General features: G+C 37.6%; 1 protein-coding gene across 9 annotated transcripts in view; it reads right to left on the bottom strand.

Annotated features, from left to right (window-relative positions):
• The window catches only part of BEGAIN (brain enriched guanylate kinase associated), a 160,459-nt gene extending 139,594 nt beyond the window's left edge, over window positions 1–20,865 (bottom strand). For 3 of the 9 annotated variants that reach the window (XM_019285771.3, XM_019285782.3, XM_010395019.4), the window contains exon 1: window positions 10,079–10,894. In XM_019285771.3, the coding sequence (XP_019141316.2) occupies window positions 10,079–10,816 (738 nt within the window). In that variant the 5' untranslated portion in view covers window positions 10,817–10,894. Of the gene's footprint in view, window positions 1–10,078; window positions 10,895–17,322; window positions 17,531–20,472 lie in introns of those variants that run through there. The other 6 variants (XM_039553158.1, XM_039553160.1, XM_039553162.1 and 3 more) reach the window with 6 other exon arrangements.
• Between the last annotated feature and the right edge of the window lie 538 nt (window positions 20,866–21,403).

Genomic DNA, 21,403 nt, shown 5'->3' with positions numbered 1-21,403 from the left:
CTTGCAAGACTATGAATCAGCTCTGAGTCTCCAGAAATAGGCCGTGTCTGGTGCTTTCTGTGCGCTCGCAGCACCGTGCAGCATCGCAAGCAGAGAGAAGGTCTGACTGGCTGCTGGAGAAATAAGTGGTTGTGAACCAGATTTTGAATCCTCAATAGCTGCTCATTTTAGCCGTGTTCACAAAGCGGGTTTTTGTCACTACAGTTATCCAGGGAATAGCTGTTCTTTGCGGGAAATGTCTCTTCATTTTTAAGAGAACAATTGTAGCTGTGTGAACAGGCCTGGTATTTATTCCTCATTCTCTTTTGTTTAAAATGCTCTCTCTATCCAAGCAGCGAACAGGGGGCTGAGACTGCCATATCCCTGATCATTCTTGCCCAACTGTCATCAAATATTAATGCAACCAGCTCATAAGCTCAACAGATAGAGATGTGATTTGAATAATGTTAGTTTATCATTGCAGGTATTGAATTTACTGTCAGAAATTGAGAGCTGTTGGCCCACAGTGTCATAACAGAAGGCCCTGCAGACTACAGTCTAGGAGCTAGTTGTTCAGCGATGGGAGCTCCAACATTGTTGTATCCAGCTCCCTTGGGTCTTTTCAACATTAAGTTCTGAACAAGGTTTGGAATTCCCTTTTGGTAGTGAAAAAGGAAAGGGAGTTGGATGTAGACAGTGCTGATTTGAGGCATGGAGACAACAGTGGGATCTTTAAACAATTTCTGTCCATTCTAGGTACTGAGTAAGTGTGACACAGAATAAAAGCACTTGCAGGCTTTTCAACTAAGAGTGATTTTCAACACAGGAAAGGTTTCTTTAAACTTGCTAAGTACCTGCTTACTTTTGAGAAACTAGCATTTTTGAAATTCCAAAAGCATCCTCTCAAGAGTATTACACAGGGGCATAGACACACTACTGTAGTGTCCAGCTCAGATAAAGGAGAAGAATTTCATGTTTTATTTGCTCTCTGTAGTTAGAAAGAAATGGTATCTCAAAACAAATGCATCTGCTTGCTAATAGCAAATAGTTTTGGTACCCCTGAGACCCTGGTCACAACTAAGTATTATGAATTACCCTCTCAATAAGGTTTTCCAATCAGTTTTGCCTCTACCTTTTAATATATCCCCCCTTATCTTACCAGCTTAATTTTGAGAATATCACGGAGACTGTTTTAAAGCCAAGATTTACGGCATCTACTGCTTCTTCCTTATCCACAAGATGTGTTTTTCTGTCACCTAAACCTCCTGGCACTGAAGAGTTTCTGAGAAGGTCAAATCTAAGCTGCTTTGCAAAGAAGAAGTCATTGAAACAAATGCCTGAGCTAGTCTGTGAAAATACCTTTTTTTTGAGTTTTATGAAAAAATATGTATTTTATAAACATAAAATAGGTTCCCAAATGACGTCCTGCTTCTTCTTATCTGATCTGAGGTAAAAAACAACAGTTCCTGATGTTATGAGACGTGAGTCATGCTGTTGGGGCAGGTAGGCTTAATTTCTGAGACGTACATTTAGTATAAAACCTTTCAAACCATCCCATAATCCATGAAAATTTCTGTTCTTTAAATTTATTTGGCTCAAAGTTTTAATGCTACAGTTTCTGATGGGAGAATAAAACCAACCTATAGGACCACCAAGCCTACATAAAAAACAGAGTAATGCAAATGCAGCTTTGGCAGAGCAATGTAATACTGATTCCCTCTTTTCTGTCCCCAAAATGCTTGCTGTGGTGGGTTCATATTAATAAGTAAACTTTTATTTTACTCCAGTTGGATGTTAGAAAACAATGGGAATTTGGGAGCAGAGTCACATTTATGTTTCTATTAATTGCATGCAGTACATCACTGAGCAGAATTTTAATAGAGATGAAAACCTTAGAATGAGTGGGGAAAAATATCAGTCCCTCACAACTGAAAAATAAATCAGAGCAACCTCTGGCTCTGGGCAATGCCTTGCACTTGAATTTTTTCTCAGTAGAGTTCAGAGATTTTCACTATGTGGACCAGGTTAAATAGTTACATTAAGTATTGCATATGGCTGTGTGAGAGGGTCACTGCATACCGAGGTCTTTGCTTTTCTGATGTACTACAGCCATGCTATGGCAGGGCAAGACCCACATTTTGTAAACATGACAAACACAGGCTGCTGGCTGAATGAAGAAATGAAAAATGAGCTGAAGCACCTTTAAAATCTTTGTCATAAATAACACTTGTAGACCAAATCTGGACTAGAAAAGAGAAATCTATTAGTCTTTTCAACCTCTTGATCTTTCACCTTCCCTTGCCTGGCTTGCAGTTTTCAGACATGTCTGCTGATGGTAATTGTTCTAAGCCTATTGTAACCGCCATTACTCTGAAAGCACCATTTCTTTCCAAAGGCATCCAAAGATAGAGTACAATTGAGGAGTTTTTTTCAAACTCAAAGGAAGAGGAACTCAAAGGAAGCGAAAAAGTCATGTTAACAAAAATCACTGGGAAAGGAACACTAAATATTTCTGACAGCCAGTTTTGCTGTCCTGTGCCACGTGCCAAAAGGTACTGAAATCAATGTGAACTGCATGTGCTCTGGATTTTTCTCTGTCTGAGTAGCTGCCCCTCTGAAGGCAAATAGTAGGCTGGAAAATTATTTTGTTTTCGAGTTGGAGCTCTGAATCCTGTGCAAAAACTCACCATTATAATATTGGGGTTTTTTCCTTTTACAAATATCTCCCTCCTGACTCACTCGCTGCTCTCCTTCTCTAAAAAAGGAAGGGTGGGAGGGCAGAAAAGGGAGGAAAACTGAATTAAAAACCCTGGCTTCAAAAATTCATTCTTTATGGTGAAATACTTAATTTCATTGGAAACACATTCTTGTTATTGGGAAACAGCTCAGACTGTCTATTTTAGCCTGTCTTGAATAAATAGCTTATTCTTTTGAGTACTGCCTTATAGATGTCTATGCTCTGTGAAGAAGATTTTGATCTAATTTGTATTTGATGAGCTGGGAAGCTGTAAATGACCATATGCGTCATCTTGGGAACATTGTAGCTTTATGCAGTGTTCGACGAGACGAAGGATCCATTAGTGACCCAACGGAGGTGTTTTAGAGCAGGCAAGGAGAACTCTCTAAACACCATCTGCTCCTACTGTTGCTTGTAAAACGATGTCACATCTGCTGCTCTAAAAACATTATGCTGATCTCTCCTACAGCACACGGCTGCTGCCCTCCTCTTAGCACTGGAAAAAGGAGTCAATGTCACAGTACTGGGACAAGAGGCGTTAACTGCAGATGAAATTGCACATGGCCTGCTTGGCTTTCCATGTCTTGTGACCAAACCATAAATGTCACCAAAAAAAAAAAAAAAAAAAAATTAAGGAGGGGATTCAGCACTCTACATTTAACTGGTGAAGCTGGTTAAATACTTCAACTGTAAGTCTTTGATGAGCTGCATCTTGCCCCAGCTTGGCTGCTGCTGGTACAACTAATACCGCTGTATGTATCAAGCTTACCATGGCTAAGTCCTCTCAGAGATTGAGAAGATATTTGAGATAGCTTGATTGGTGGAAAATGAGATTTTTCTTTGATTTCAGATGGAATGAGCTCAGAAAGTACTACCATTTCCTTTGGCCATCAGGTTTTATAGCTTAGAGTACTTGGCTGCCTAACACCTATGAGGTGTTATAAAGCCAATTTACCTACCCTGGAAGCTCCAAGTATACACAGTGGAGTACATTTTCAATACTGCTCATTACTACTATACCCAGAGTGATTCTTTCATAAGAGTGGTGTACAGGAAAACAGTGTTGGTGTCAGAGGAAAGAGGTTATAATGATGCAATAGAAATCCTTGGAAGTACCAAGGAACTGCAGCCCCAGATGATTAAAGATTTAGTACTTGGCTTTCCACACCCAAATGCAATTGTTATGACCTGAGATTCTTATACAGTACTGCTAGACACAGAGACTGTTTTCAGGAATCTGCAGATGAAGGAAAAATAACAGAGTGAAGTTGTTATGGTGCATGTTGCTTGCAGTTCAGTGTCTATGCTCACTTCACATAATAATGAGTTTAAACTAGTAAATCTTAAAATTGTTGTATTTGCCTGATATCTCTGAATGGTGAAAAGAAGTGAACACCATCTTCTGTCAATCAAGTTTAAGGTAAGGAATCAAACCATCTATTTTAATACCCATTTTGAGAAAAAAAAATTAGGCTACTGACAACCTGATGGTCTCCTCCAATTTGGATAGAAGAGGGGAACAAACTTCTATGCAGTGTCATGTGGAATATCATGGCAAGAAAGAGGCCAGGATATCAGGAAAGGTGGCCATGTGGCATTTTCCATTGCTGTATGAGACTCATAAAAAGCCCTAATGATATGCTGTGTTATCTGGATATCCTGCTAAAGAACTGAAGCACCTGATGTACTTCACTTTCTTACTTTCCTCTGGTAACCTAGAGATACCACAGCTTCATTATATCAGCTACTGAGGGTAGTTCTACATTGACCTGCCTGTCTGCAGAGCAAGAGCAGGAACAGACCAGAAAATAGGACACTGGAAGACTTTTCAGGCCTGTGTTTGGTTGCTGGCTTCATCACTGGCCCAGGGAAAGCATCTCACTACCCTTTCCTTCTGGTGTCACCTCTTACTATTTCTCTTTTAGCATATTGCATGCATGAGTCAGTGAAACAATATATACTTTCCATTATAATGTATTTGAACCCAATTCTTACTTGTAAACATCACTGTACTGTAAATAGAAATGAAAGATTTGGTATTCATCCAAGAACAAAGCAAATACCTATTTTTACATCGTGGTGGCAGGCTGGAAGGGCTAAAAGAGGACTGAAAACCTTCTTGTATAAAAGAGCTTTGACCTAAAGCAACAAAAATCTTGTCTGCTCTTTCAGCAAGATTCTGTTAGTACTCAGGTGCCCTAGAAACTGAGAACCTAGAAACTGCCCTAGAAACTTCCATTTAGAAATGGGAGATTGGTTGCATCTTCTACTGCTGTGGAATTCTACCACAGCCTTTGCATGACAATCTTCCTCTACACTTACCAATTTCACAGATTTCACAGAATATTCTGAGTTGGAAGAGAACCACAAGGATCTTTGAGTTCAGCTCTTAAGAGAATGGCCCATATAGGGATCAAACCCCTTAATGCCTGTGAAGTTCAGGTGTGTGATGCTGTAATTTCTAAAGATGCTTGTGGACCTTCAGAGAGACATCCCCATACTCAGGCATTTGTCTTGCAAGAGAACCTGTAATGAGCAGCAGGAATCCTCATGGATAACAAATAGTAAAAGAGCAGAAATTAATAAAATTTTCCTTGTTTGTGTTAATGTCTGTGACACTGTACTTCAGTGGCTACCACAGGGTTCCTTAAGAATTAAACAGCCTACCTGGATTAGAGATATACATGGATCTTTGAATCTTCTCATTATCCTAGATAAATGTCTACTCTGGTTGTTTTTCTTCTTTACAGTAGCTATTGTAATAATGTTTTCTTGTTAGAGGAATGAAAAGGGGTGTTATTCTAGTTTGTGCTTCATTCATCTGCATTTTATAAGGATGCAAGCCTTTGTAACAGGCAATTGTTCCCTTCTCTCTCAAGGGTTATAGAAATTAAATCCTTTAGGGAATACATTGCCTGAAATCAGAGTAAGAGAATCTTTTGTTTTCAAATAGTTTTGCTAAGGCTATGGGAGGGAATCGAATTGCTTATATGGGGTCAAAGTTTGGCCCTTGAGACTAAAACACACAGACTTCAAGCTTAGCAAAGTGAAATGCAAGGTCCTGGATCACAGCAATCCCAGGCAGAGCAACAAGCTGGGCAGAGAACTGATTGAGAGCAGCCTTACAGAGAAAGACTTGGGGGTGATGGTTGATGAAAAACTCAGTATGAGCTGGCAAAGTGTGCTCACAGCCCAGAAAAACAACCGTGTCCTGGGTTGCATCCAAAGGAGTGTGGGCAGCACGTTAAGGGAGGGGATTCTGCCGCTCTATTCTGCCCTTGTAAAACCCCACCTGGAGTGCTGCATCCAGCTCTGGTGTGCCCATCAGAAGAACATGGAACTGTTGGAGCAAGTCCAGAGAAGATGAAAAAAGGCCTGGAGCACCTTTCTCTACAAAGACAGGCTGAGGAAGTTGGGGCTGTTCAGCCCGGAGAAGAGAAGGTTGCATGGAGAATTCACAGCAACCTTACAGTAATTGAAGGGGCTACAAGAAAGCTGGAGAGGGACTTGTGAACTGCAGTGATAGGACAAGGAATACAGGGTACAAACTAAAAGAGAGGAAATTTAGGTTAGATATTAGGAAGAACTTCTGCACTGTGAGGGTGGTGAGGCACTGGAACAGGTTGCCCAGGTGGGTTGTCGATGCCCCAACCCTGGCAGTGTTCAAGGCCAGGTTGGGTAAGGTCTTGAGCAATGTGCTTTAGTGAAAGATGTCCCTGCCCATGGCAGGGGACATTGGGACGAGATGGCCTTTAAGGTCCCTCCCACTCCTTAACATTCCTAGCTCAGCTGGTCAGAGCCTGGTGCTAATAACGCCAAGGTTGCAGGTTTGATCCCTGTGTGGGCCTTCGTTTAAGAGCAGGACTTGATAATCCTTGTGGGTCCCTTCAAACTCAGAATATTCTGTGATCCAAATATATGGGGGTGTCTAGGGAATGATTATGATGATTATGAGGAATCTAAGTTCCTGTGGAGCATGGCAAAGTTTCTGCCTCTCACCACCTGCCTTATTCAGTCATAGTTTACAGTATCTGAAGTCTTAACTTCCAAAGTGTAGAAGTGGCACTATCCCAACCCTAGCTTGTTTTTTAAGACAGCCTTTGCAGCTTAGTAAGTCATTTGTATTGATCAGGCTTGCCCATACTTATTTTGCATGATAATGACATGGTCTTAGGTGAGAAATGCACAATTCCTTAGGATATGTATACATATAGTTGAAATGGTGAGGTCAAAAATTTTTTCTGAGACCTCTTGCACACAGAAATAGTTTAATGTAAGATGGAAAGATACAGCTCTTTGAAGAAAGAAATTGACTTCCTGTGATCAAGAAGAGCCAATGTCTAATGTTGTGTTATATGGTTCCTGGTGCAGGTAAAAGTAGGTATGTAAAGATGAGACCTAGCTGGTCTCATGATGAGACCTCATTCATGTATTACTAAATTTAACTGAAATGTAATTTTCAGGTTGATTCAAACCTTAAGGTGCTGCAGACTTACTCAGGTCTGAAGTCAGTCTGAAGATCCTGTATGATCATTCAAGAATTAAATTTTTACCTGTATTTTCTTCCTGGAACAGTAGTAGTGGTGTATAAAGCTTTCCTGAAGGCATTGGTTACTTGGAACAAATGTATTTGAGATAAAATATATATTAAAAGACACAGGCTAATCTCCTTTCATACCTGGCTTTCTTTGAAACATACCCTGGGTCTAATAAAAAAAGTATGTATTGTTTGGATCCCTCCACATTTCTCTCTGTATTGATCTGTCCTTTGACAGACTGACAAGCATGTCTTTCCAGTTCTTAGAAACCTTCCATTGTGTACAACCCTTTTCAGATATTTCCTGCATTTTTCAGCCCACTGAACTGCTCATATCATTTCAGCCTGGAAGTATGACACAGTCTCGAGTTGCACACCCTCCACTACATTGGTGTGGATTCAGAGGTTTGCTTTCATTTAGTTATAGCATTTGTCTTTCCTGCTTGTTTGTCCAGTGACTTCAAATTTAGATCAATACATAGAAAAGAAAAATTATTTCATCCTGCCGGCCAGGTTACTAAAATATTTAGACCACATAGTCATTGTATTTTGGAATTGCTTTCTACCTATCCCAATTCCCTTTAACTTCAGTCAAGAAATAAAGCAACCTTTTTTTTATTCTGCTAGCTGTCCAGAAATTCCTCTGCATAAATCTACAGTGACGGTTGTTTTTTTTTGTGAGATTTCATTTCAGCAGCAGCTGAACCAATAAATAGTTGCTGCAGAAATTGAACATTTTGACCAGTTCTCAGAAGTCTAAAAGTTGAAAATCACTTTAGTGGGTCTGGATCCAATCAACTGTTGTACAGAGGTAGTTGTGGACACCTTAGGGGTCTTCAGAAAACATAATAGACAGGAGGCAATGTCACAGCATTCATCTTCTGAGTCACATTTTTTTAATGAGGTGGGGCTTTCTTAACCTCAAACTTTCAGGCATGTTCTTTCATGCTCTTTAGGATGTGTGTTATTATACCTCTGCTATCCAGTTTTTATATTTAAGCCAATGTAATCTTATAATTTCTTTCTCTCAAAGGTTATCTTCTGCACACGAATAATAACTTGGCAACTAAAACATGAAACAGTTTTAGGCAATGTTCTATATGTGTATTCAAATGAACATTACATAAAAAAGAACTTTTAAAATATCTTTACAATAATGACACCCGAGACTGTACAGTTATCCTTCTGCTTCTTGCTAGGCATGCTTCAGGTGAGGACTGGCACTAAATAAATTGCATTGAAGTCAAAGCTTCTGCATCTGTGAATGCAAAGACATGACTCTGTAGATGTGGCTGAACATGTTTTGCTCTTGTATTTTGCCCTGCCACTCCTTTCTTTTCTCATGCTGAGCTCTGCAGTCTGAGGCATTTTGTTGAGGTAGAAGGTTGGGTAACTACTGTGTTTAATTTAAATGACTAGGCTTAGAGCAGACTGATGCTTAAACTAGAGTAGACTGATGCCTACACTGTCTGTGTGGAATTACAGAGCGCTCGGCAGTGTTTAGTCAGTGAGTACTTGATCGGTTGGAAGTTTCAATCTGTACGTATAATCAAGTCCACTGGAAAAGATGCTCTGACAGAAGCTTAATTAAAATTTGAAAAAAACATATCCTGCCATGGGCTCAGACTGGAGCCTCCTCACCCCTTTGCAGGACAGCTCTCATTGAGGAGCTGTGACACAACATAGTGTGGAAATTTTCTCTGTTTCATTACCTTTCACCTCTTCTCCCTCCAGACATCTTTGACGGGTCACAATTAAAACATCCAAGGACATAAAATCCTAAGCTCGGGTTGCTGAAGCTTGAATGAAATTCTTAAGACTGGGATGTTCTCCTATTTGCTGCAGTCCTCTGTGAAATGAAATAACTTTTTGTTTCTTTGTTTTTAAACTTGAATAGAATTTTTAAAGAATAATGCACTGGTAATAGCTCCCAGTTTAGCAACGTCTGTGTACATGTGTATAGTCTTAAGCAATAGTTTCTGGACCTTTATTGTTCTAGTGGAATTGCAAATACTACTCTGGAGAGATACTAACATAATGTATCAGTTCAAGGTTTGGCAGTTCAGGATTTCAGACCATGCCATGCTAGCAAGCAACAATTTCCCTTTGCCCACTTTCATAAGCATAAATACCTCTTCCTCAACAAAACCAAGAATCTCGTATGAAAAGATTAAACACATAAATTTTTTTTTTACCAGACCATAGAAGAAAGCTTCAGCCCTTTTTAGTTTTTTTCTTTTTTTTTAGTTGCTAAGATTTTGTGTCTGCTTGGGGGTTTTTTAGCACATCAACAAAGAAATTATCAATTGATACATATTAATTCCAGACACACAAACATTAGCAACACTTTCAGGATGTCAGAGCTCTGAGTAGTACTTAAACACACTAAGTGAGCATTCTTGTTTAGTGTAGAGATACCTGAGCAAGTTCTAAACTAGCGAGCTTAAATACCCGAGTGGTCCATCACAGTGCTCTCTTCACCCTTTTCTGAAAGTGCCTTGCTCATATCAAGGTGACCTGGTTATACACATGGTTCATTGCAGTGCAGGAATAACTTTCTAGTTTGATATTGTAAAGCCATCTTCTACGACACCAAACTAAAAGGACAAGGGAATTGTATTCTGTTTTTCCTTCCTCCCATACCTTCTACAGCTGGTTCCTTGAACTATTAAAAATAAACATTCCACATTTCTTCTCACCCTGGAAGAAAGTTTTTTCACATGGTAAGAGCCCACCCAGGAAGACAGAAACACTTTTCAAATAGTCACACTAACGCGTAAGTACTTGTGATATACCACCCAAAGAACATATTTGAGAGAGCTCACCATGCTTGTACTTCTAGGAAGAGACGCAGATTTTGTGGCTGGCATTCCTTTGCTTTGAGAAATCATAATTTCTACTGGCAAGCCAGATCTTGTTCTGCATGAGACACCATTATCAAACGACCTGAAAGAGGGACTTGTATCCAGGGACAACGATTTCTCTAATTTGTGTGCTCCAGCCACGATGTCGTCACTTCTCAGAGTCTCTAAGTCTACTTCTTCATGGGTCTTCCCATCTAGAATGTTTTCTTTCCAGTTTTCAGGAGACTTTCTCTTAATATGAAAATCATCTAAGCTTCTCACACTGGATGGAAAGGTATTTTTCAGTTTAGCAGCTCGGTATGCCCTCAGGCTCATGGGATCAAGCACTCTGAAAGTAACTTCATTAATAAATTGAGAGAATTTGAGTTTAGCTTCTATTTTTTCTTCCACAACAGACAATGAACTTGATGATCCTTGACTCACCAAGCTCAAATCAGATGTAGAGGAACTGCTTTTCTTGTGAGCCTTCTTCTGCCTCTGGAGCTTTTGGCTTGCATTTCCCACTTCTGCTGGATTTAGAGAAGAGTGTTCCAGTCCGTGAGTTTTTTCACCCCCTTTCTGACAGTGCTTTGATCGATGGGGTCGATAGCCTTCATCCTTATTTTTGCTTTTAACAAAGCTTTTAGCTTCTGACCTTGGTCTACCTGGTAACTCAAAGCTGTCCTCACTGGAGCTGCAGCGTTTTGAGTAACTGTTCATTGTCAAATCTCCGGAGAGGTTCCTCTTTGCATCAGTTCGTACTTCTGGTGCGCATGCAGTGGTGCACGCACCGCATGCTCTTCCTTCATTCACCCTGCCACCCCCCTCTTGCTTGGCTGATCTTCCAGGCACAGCACCCTCTGGCTTAACTGGGGAAATGGAACCTTTCCATTTACTTTAGTGTCTGTATGTCAAATACTGTCAGTGAAAGAGGGATTCCCATAAATCCTTGTCTAACTTATAAGACAAAAGGTATGTCTTCGAAGGGCATAACAATGCACCCACCACATTTGTCCCATGTGCACCTCAAATTATGCATGTATTTCATAATTACATCACAAGCAAACTCTCATAATTTTAATTAACCATACTAATGAACAGAATCTATAGGACATGCAAATTTTCCAGGGTATTGAGTGCTCAGTGGACAAGCATGGGCTTTCATTGACCCAGAGCAACATATGATATATTCCTGTTTGTTGAACTGGAAACCAAACTACCATGATGTAGATCAATTCTCACTAAGTAAAGTCTGGGGTGGTTCTGTTTCAGGGCTTTTTAAAATCCAATAGTAGAGAAGGTCATGCTATATTGTCCTAATGCTACTAGTGTTTGCTGTTCTATTAAAAAAGTTAGTGACAAATCTGCTAGATCCAGAAAAGCAAACAAAACGTGATTCTCACTTCCTACCTGCTTGTTTTTGTCATAATTTTAATTCTAAAATAATTTTAAAAGGTTAGGTTCCAAAGCAAGGTGCAATATTTCAAAATTGTCAATGAGATTGGAGTAGTAAAGAAAAGTTCTTTCAGTACCTTGTATGTGAAGTTCTCATTATTTACTGTCTTTATAGACAGGCAAGTCTGAACTCTGAAGTGAAGAATTTCTATTTTTGGTTGGTACATGCAGGAACCTAAGGACTAGTTTAAGTGAGATTAAAGGCTATAGTCTGACTTTATAATCAGCGTGGATATTTGTAGTGCCCCAATGATGTGTTGCCACAGGAAATGACCAGAGAAAAGACTGATAAATTTGAAAGGCTGGAGTTTTTTTGTTTTTTCATCTCCTTACTTTAGCATAAGGGTGAAACCAAGTGATTTTCCCCTTTTTGTGTGGTGGGATTCAGACTCTGCTTACATCACTGTAAAATGCAGCAAGCAGAGAAAGAGACTGACAAAGAGAAAACTGAGTGACCTTCCTTAAAGATAAGAGCACATTTTAAAATATAATGCATAGCTGACAGGTCAACAGCGTCTTGAGCTGAAATGTACTTCCATGTGCTTTTGAAGCAGACATTTAGGTCCCTCATTATAAGGCACTTTACTTACTGCCTAGAATTTATTGTCTCCACGTTGGTAATTCCAACACTCATTTAAATCATAGTTCATAAAAGCTGCTGAAGTGTTGCAAATCTCTCAAATTAACATAGTAAGTACATTAATTTCGCAAATAACAGGGGGACATGAAGATCCTTTTAACACATCAGAAATCAATTGCTTTTACTGGAATTACTTTTTGAAATGCTTCCATTTTTTCGATGGGACTGTGCCATTCCATTGCATCCTACAAACATTATCCTGATCACAGAGATAATGGGGATTAAAATGCATAAATCTGGTTCACACTGTCTTGTTTTAGATTAATTTATGCCTCTCTCACTTGAATGTGAATGCTAGCAGTTTAAAGGGCTGGCAAATGCTTTCAATTGTCAACACAAAGATTTTCATGACATTTTCAATGCAGTCAGGGAACAATACAGCACTACTCTCTTCTTGTAAAGCCAGAATTTAGGGATTTTTCAGTATGTCCAATACAGACTTCTACAAACTTAATGTTATTCTTGAAGCACACAGGATTCTGAATTGCATAGAGCCTATGCTAATCTATCCTAGGTCTTTTGCCTTCCAGATCCATTAGAGCTTGGCAATGGGTGAGTTCTGCAGTTTTAATGGACTTCATTAATAATGCCTGTTTCAGAAATAGAGCAAGCCTCATTGTTGATCCAGAACCTGTAATGACTTGTACATATTTGGAGAAGAGCTTTTTTATTCATGAGAGATTGGGCTCCTTCGTACATGAATAAAGCTATGTTAACTACAAGCACAAATTCAGTTATCCATTGCACGTGTGCAAATTTTAAGGTATGAATTTAAAAATCTGTGGTACAGTCAATAAAAATGGACCATATAATTCTCTTTTATTGTCAGGAAAGAGCTCTTTTGTTCAGAAAGATGTTATTTGCACAGCAGTCAAATATATATATAGATATATGGTCATAGGTAACTTAGGTAAGGTACATAACACTTGTGGGTGTCATACAGCTGATAATGCTGTTTCTCTTTCTTCAGATGATTTCTGCCTAATGACACTAGACATATGACACAGACACATCTGATTATTAAGAAAAAAATATAATCCACAGCTGCAAAATGAAAAATAATTCTTCTTACTTAAATGATACAGATCTTTTAACATCAATCAGTGCAAATCTTGGTCAGAACAGATGTTATCAAAGTTTGTAGTAACAGTAACTATTCAGTGTTCTCTTAAGTAAGTTTGCCAAAATATTCTCTAGAGACTACCTGAATCCAGAAATTATTTCCATTATGTGTACAAATAGAGAAGCTGAATATTACAACAAAATATGATTAAAAATATGAATGTTTGATATCTTGAACTTTATTTATAATTATTTGATGGTCATTATTTATTTTCTATATGTTAAGTGACTTATTTTTTGAAGTGTTCAAGTTATTTTACCTTATGTATTTAAATCTCTTTGAAGACATTGCTGATATAGGGAATTTCCTGTTCCAATGCAAGCGGGTGTGTCTGTGGATGGCAATACTTTGCTGCAGTAGTCTGAGTTGTACTCTTGAAATAAATACCTTCAGAGAGCTAAAATTCTTCTGTTCTTTATTACTACAATATGCCTCAGCTAGGTGGATGCTTGCCAGATTTCTAGGTTCTTCTGAACCAGTCACATTAACATTAAAATAATCTTAAGAGAAAAAGTTATGCATTAATTTTGCCCTGCTTTAGAAATGGTGGGCACCATTGTTGGAATAAAACAGTATGTCTGTGCAAATCAACTGAAAACTGTCTGCCCTAAGTAACAGACTTCACTATAAATAAGATTTCCTCTATCAGCAGCTCTGCCATTATCTAGTTCATTCACCTTTGATCAATACCTGCACTTTGGTCTGTAGCTGCCATTAACTGGCCTTTAAATTAGGAAAGGACTATATTGTATTCTTTCAATTAGGAAAGGACTGTATTTTTCTATGTACTTCTATGATACCCAATCTTGCATAAGGACACATCCCCAGATACCATCAGGGCTCGCTCATAAGTGAACCCTTTCTAGGGACTCGAGTGGATACAGTTTGTGATTTTGTGTGTTGCAATGGCTAAGTTTTTCTATCCTATTTTAGTGTTAATATAAGAACATAAACAGAGTGACACTGATCCTTTCCTGATAAACTTCTGAACCTGGAACATTTATAACAGCATGATATTTAAGATCATAGCTTAAATGGGACTTTCATAAGGACTTAGTATTGCATTTGACAAGATCGAAACATTCAGGAATTTGTCTAGTAAACTTGTTACTTAGGAAAACACATCAAGATTTTTCTAAATTTAGGCTTATTTATATTCTGCATGTCATTTTAGAAAGACATTATTAGAAACCTCCATGTATAAACATGGAGCATAACAGAGTTACCTGCAAATATGACTTGATGTAATGGAATATTTCTACATACCATTGGCTTATGATTTTAATTTAAAAGCTGAATATTGTGGGAATTTAAAAAAAACAAACATTCCACCCTCCCTTTTAAATAACATCCCTGGGTTTTAGTCTTCAGGAGATGTTTGCTAATTGTACTAAAAGCAAGTACAAGCTTTCTTGTATTTGCTGCAGGATGTTGTTATGACAACTAGAAGTTTCTTTGTGTAGAGCTCTGGAAGATATGATCATTTTTGGATCAAGGCAGAAAATATTCAACAGTTTTAGTACTAAGTTCTTCTGTATCCAAGAGTATGTCTCTTGATACATGAACAAGAATATCTTCAGCAGATTATCTACATTAAAAAACCCAAACATGTATAAAGGTTTTTTACATTTTGAAATTCATAAAAAACTTTTAAGTTATTATTAAAAAAAAGTAAATCTGATTTTTAAACAATATTGAGGTTTATTTTAATTGCAATTAAGACTGGTTCCAGAGTCTTTTACAGTCAGTGAATAAACTCCAAGATTATGGATGAATAATAACACTGTTGTCTGTGCTGTTCTTGTTGAAGCAAAGAACAAGTTTTACATTATAATGGTGTGTATTTCCTGTATTTTTGTTCCTAGTTCTCACTCATCCTTTCAACTATTCAGAAATATTGCCTAAGCAGCAGGGCCAAACTTACTATTATTTGTAGGAATGGCATTCAGTTCAAAGCTCTCAGTTTGCCCTACAGATATGTACATCCCTCAGCAGATACTCCACTCTTAAAATAGCTATATCCCAACTCTCCCAGTGCCCATTCTTGCTCAGATGTATTCTTCCCTCCTGCCTTTAATGAAAATTTTATCTTATCCAGTCCTCTTCACAATTAATGCAGTTAATTTTGAAGTGTTTTATGAGACCTTTCAGTTTTACACTTCAGTTTATCCCTTTAAATAATGCAGATGTTCCTCTCTGGGTTTTTCTAACAGATGGTTTCTTTTTCTTTTTTTTCTGTATTGGTTGTCAAATACAAATTTGCTTTTAATGTAAGGTTGCCTAGACCAGTTTCATCAGCAAGACAGTGTTTCCTTAAATTCTTCTCAGCATTGTTCTGTTTTGTTCTTCTCCAGAAATTCTACCACATTTTCTAATTAATGGGAATAATATCTCTTTCTAGGATGCTAGGCCTCACACAGGAAAAATTCAATTTCACTAAATATTACTTTCACCATTTCTCTTTCCTTTTGGAACAAACAATTTGTAATGGAGTGGAGATGCAGTCAGTGTTGTATGTGTTGGTTTTACCTCACTAGGTTCTGCCTGAAAGTGTTTCAGCCTTAAGGAGAATTTAAGCAGGCATTTGCTCTAAGTCTGTAAGATCTAGCTGTCTTCAGGACCAGTAGAATGAATATTCAGTTATTTTAATGTATGACTGCTAATGTGAACAAGTTAAAATGGGTTTTTCCTTTTTCTATCAGTTGTTGGTAGATTTGTAACACGTTACGACAAACAGAAAATTGGACCAGTACTGCCACCATTAAACCAGTCTGGATTCTTAAGAAATGGTAGGTTTTGTTGGCATGAAAAGGAGGTGAAAAGGTACTGTGGTGTCTTAAAGAGCAAAGACTAATGTTTCTATGCAGGAATCTGCATGGTGGACAGTGTTTGCATTCAGCCTTGAATCTAAATCAAAATATATAATGGATCTAAATTGCCCTAAATTCTCATTAATCAACCTCTCCACCATGATGAGTAAAACATTTATCTGTTTTACAACTACAGGATGACTAAACTAAAGGCAACAAATTGCTGTGTCATCTTTCTTGTCAACATCCGTAAGTCTGATTCATTTAATTTATAGCTGTATACTAGACAGAGCTGTGATAGGCCTGTAAGAAGTGCTGAGCATTAGAAAAGAGATTTTTTTTTGGTATAAATCCTGCACCACCCTGAAAAAAGAGCCACTGTTCTCTGGCAAATGCTACAGCTGCAGTAAAATTAGAGACAGACACCCAATTAAAATGCAAGCTATATTTACAGCTTTAAAAATAAATGAAAAATTAAAGAGAAAAATGTAAGCACAAAATGTTTTAATACACCTTTTTTTTTTTTTTTTTTTTTTTTTTTAATTCCAGTACAACAGCATATTGGACACAGGCTCTTACTGTCCTCAATATCATCCTGTCAGAGCACCTTCCATTATAGTGCAAGCAGCCAAATCAGTATCAATTGTAAGCTGTTGGCTGTAGTGTTGTCTGCTCCTTAGCAGTAGAAAATGGCACTGTGGACACGTTACTGCACATAGCTTTAAAGTTTTTCAAAGATATATACAAGGTACTTGTGGCACTAGCTAATGACGTTTGGCTACCCTTAATTACCAACGGAATTTTGTCTCCCATGAAGAGAAATTTTACTCTTGCTGAGAAAAGCCAGAGAAATGAAGCAGCAGACTAATTTTTTTTTAAGTGTTTTAAGTGGTCTTTTATTTATCCACGGTCCAGACAATGGACTGCTTGGAAGAGAGGAATACAAAATTATATGAGGCTGATCTACTGTGTAAGGAACAGATTACTAGTCTAGTTAGGCCAAGCTTCAGAGCATAAACACTATAGCTTTTCCTTCATGTTGGAACTTCTTAGCACTAAAAACTTGTAATATCACCTGTCTGAGAAATTTTTGTTCCCATCTAAGAGAGATAGAGCTTCCTAGCTAACAAAAGTTAACAGGATCTGTGAATAACAATTTATCAGATTTGCGTTTAAGTGACCAACCGCGGCTGCATACCTTGACTGTGAATGAGTCCTCAAAATGCTCTCTATCCTCTGCCAACATCATCTTTTTCTTGCTCAGTTTCTGCTTTAGCCAGCTGCTCCATGAGCTCTTCTTCACACGCTGTACCGTTTTTGTGGCCGTGCTGTAGGATGGGTAGAGCTGTAGGTCATCTGCATTACACTAGCATTTGATTCTGTGTCTCCAGCTCACTTTGTAGTTGCTTGGTGAAAAGACAGTAAAATAATTGATCCTTCTGAGAATACACAGATGAGGAGTCTTAGTTTCTTCCACTGCTCCTTGAAAATGTATATTTTTAGGAAAGTGTCAAATCCTTTGAGTCTAGTCCTTAAAACTGTCCTTCTTTGAGGTAGTCTGGCAGTGTCATGTGGCTTTCCAAATTAGGTATACCATTTTCCTCATTTTCCTGTCTCTTTTCTTTCTTATTTTTTCCCAATAATAATCATAATCATAATAATTATTATAATCAAAATCATCATCATTATTATTATCATCATTATCATCATTAAGAAGAGGGAGAAAAAGCATGAGAAAATTTAAGACAGTAGAGAGGGAAAATGAGTGGAAGAATGGAATGAGTTTCTCATGCAAAATCAGGCTTAGGATAAAAATACACTGCCTTTTTCTTCAGGTGGACTGAAAATATTTCCCACTCATTCATTATGTTATATTTTAAAATTAATGATATTTTATATACCAGTTTATTTTACTTTAATCCATTCCTAAATTTATGCTGGATGCCACAATCTGCAAGGCCTTGCTGTCTCTGAAGCTGTATAATGTCTCTTTCTGATCCCATACCACATTAGTGGTGAACTAAGGCTACCCAAAGTCCTTCCCATTGATGCTTCAAGGAGTATTGAAGAGATCTTTCAGTACAGCAGTGTTTTTCTTGTCATCTTTTTTTTATATCTGCAGGAATATGCAATTCTTCTAATTAAATGTTAAACATAGAGGAGAGTTTAAGACTGGAAGGTAAGTCTAAATGCATAAACCACATAAGGAATAAGATGCTGCTGTGATATTCTCTATCTCTTCTTTTTTTTTTCCCCTGTCCAATGAGCTTATTTAAATTAGTGAAATATGTGTTTGACCAAGTTGTTCCAGAGCATAATACAAACATTCACAGTTCTTTGTAGTGGGTAATGCTACACCCCCCATAGGGACTTTGACTTCATAAGAGCAATAGACCTGTACTAGGTTTGTGGCATTTCATTAGGATCATTCTTTTGCAGGATTAGTATAAGTATAAGGAAGGAATAAGCCTTTTTACCTGGACAACGCTGTCCCCTCTATCACGAAGTCACCATTTCCCCTTAAAGACACCCCAAAGGCAGTTCTCTACCTCTTCCTCACCCTCCCAGTCTGTCTCAGAAATACCGAGGATTGCCACCTCTAGTAAAGAGTAACAGCTGTGGAAACAGTCTAAGCTTGTTAGTGGCATTTCTGCTCACTGATGTCTCCTTTAGTCTTGTAGAGATGGTACCATAAATTTCACTATTTACTGGTCTTGTTATTACTATGCTGTGTTTTCTTGAGATTTGGGGAAGGGTTGTGGAATGTCAGACTAAACCTCTCCATTATTGGCTTCTAATTTATTAGGCTCTTCAGAGCCAGCCCTTGGGAAGTCTAATGTTGCTTGCAAAAGGAAGGCTATATTATTGTTCACCATACCTGGAACACAGTAATTTTTTTATCTCTGTTTCCATTCTTTATCTCTGCGTATACATAATCTGCCAAAAACTTTTTATTTCTATTACACAGTAAAAAAGGAAATGGTTTTTCCAGTTCCATGCTTCAGTATGTCCTGAAAAAGTTTGCTTATAAAAAACTTGCCTGCATATAAATGAGTTGGGCTGGAAGTATGTTTTAAAATTTGTTGTTCTGAGTAATTTGAAAATAACTGGGAGAAATAAATGGTAATTTCTTGACTGCTGTTACCATGGGTTATTGGGGGATGGATAACTTGAGCAGGAGGGAAGTATTTGTGTAGTTTTCTGTGGAAGTTAACTAAACAGTGTGAATTTTTTGCAGCATAATCTTCCCTACATAAAAAACTATGATAAATAATATTACTTGGAGGTATAGGATATGCTTGTTCTAAACATTTCCAGAAGATTAGTTCTGGTGCTGTAATGTCTCTGTTGCAGCTCCAATATATTTCTGCTGAATGCTGCAAACCTGCAGGTTTACAATCAGAGTTGCATGTTACAGGAATTGGTGATAAGCAGCTATGACTAAATAAGAAAATAAAAGGTCTGTTTGTACTTGGATATGTGTGTGTTTGCATACCAAATGTAACAGTAGCCCTGCACATTGCCTGTCCCTAACTCCTTTCTATTACAACAGTTGCAATTTAAACATGAAGCAAAATACCGCTATTTATTTTCCTTCCATGACCATAGTCCCACCTCATTCATTATATTAAAGAGACATGTCCACCAGAGCTGTTTAAATACTCTTGTAGAAAGCATGCTACAGTATGTCCTGTTTGTTTGGGCAAATGTTATGCATTTATGTTGTTTTTCATACAAACAATTATTTCATCTATACTCTGTTTGGTTTAGCAACGTTTGACTAATACTTTGTGTAATTAGACAAAGTCATGCACCACATATATTTTCCTTCATCATTTAATACAAACCTAAGCTAGGTTTAATGTGTACATACTAGCTTTATTAATATTAATGCCACTGCCTGAATTTTTCCTTTCTTGAAGATATAAATTATTTTGCTAATTTCATTCTTAATGGCCAGTAACATTCAGAATAAATATTCCAGTTTTGATGAGATCAAATAGACATGTTCCATGATGTGCATTATGCAAATAAAAGATACATAACTCATTAAAAAACCCCTATCATGACAGTCAATTATAAATCATTTCATTAGCTTTCCAGCACTGCAGCTTTAGGAAGCTTCATCCATATAATTTGCTGTCTTGTACCTTAATGTATTAACTATTTCATTTTAAAGACAGTAATGTCTGCCAAATGAAACAACAGAGCATGTTAATTCATGCACCAGGCACCCAGTTGTCATATTGCAGCACCACTAATTCAGTGCTGAAGACTTCTTTCCTACCTGTTATAAATTTTAAATAAAAAAAATAAAAACATGCAGTTAAGAGAAAGCAATACTTACTTGAGAAGGATTCTGCAAGCTCTGTTGTGCTAGTTCACAGACTGAAATGATGGAGCCAGATTTAGAAGTAGCTTATTAGGTGCATGCTGCTTCAACAGTTACAGCTTTTCTTTTTTTTTAACTGAAAGACGGAATCGTTTTCTTTTAATGAAGCCAGCACAGAATGATATGCTGCCCATGTTGCTATGAGAGACTAAACTTGCAGAGCAAAGTCTGGCAATTTCAAAATAACTTACCAGGGGTCATTCACTATCAACCTGCCACTGCTTTCCTGTGTAGTTGTAAAGTTTGACAGCATCAAGCAAGATCATGGCATGTCACAAACACAGGAAATTACTAGTCAGTCGTGTACACTTGAGATTGAAAGTGATTGAGGCAGTATTGTTTGTGAATACAGGTATAAAACCATGTTAAGACAAAATCTTTCAATTTGGAACACCCACTGAATTCTCTTAAAAGGGAACAAGGCTCTGATTACAGTCAATCTGCAGTACTTGCGACTCTCCTGGTTTTGGATGCTATGTCTACAGCTCTAGCACTAAGAAAAGAGCACAGGAACTGGCCCAAAGGGATCGCACAAACGTGAAAAACTATGTATTTTTTATTGCCTTTGATATTTTAGGAGAAAGACTATTAAGTATCACATATTTTTGTGTGTACACAAACCTATGCAACTATAAAGACATGTAATTATGGTTATAAAATCACCCATATGTATCTATGTATTTACCATATAAAACCACACCCAGTTTTGGAGTTTCATTGATGTCAAACCATTGCAATTATAAAGACATGTAATTATGGTTATAAAATTATCCACATATATCTGTATATTTAATACATAGGACCACTCACAGCTTCTAAGTTTTAGTGATATCACCATTTAAAGTATTTGAATGCTTTTGATAGAATTCTCTCTGTGGAAAGACCA

Source organism: Corvus cornix, chromosome 5 (assembly GCF_000738735.6).
Source record: "Corvus cornix cornix isolate S_Up_H32 chromosome 5, ASM73873v5, whole genome shotgun sequence".
Taxonomy (NCBI): domain Eukaryota; kingdom Metazoa; phylum Chordata; class Aves; order Passeriformes; family Corvidae; genus Corvus; species Corvus cornix.
This window is presented reverse-complemented; position numbering and strand designations above follow the sequence as displayed.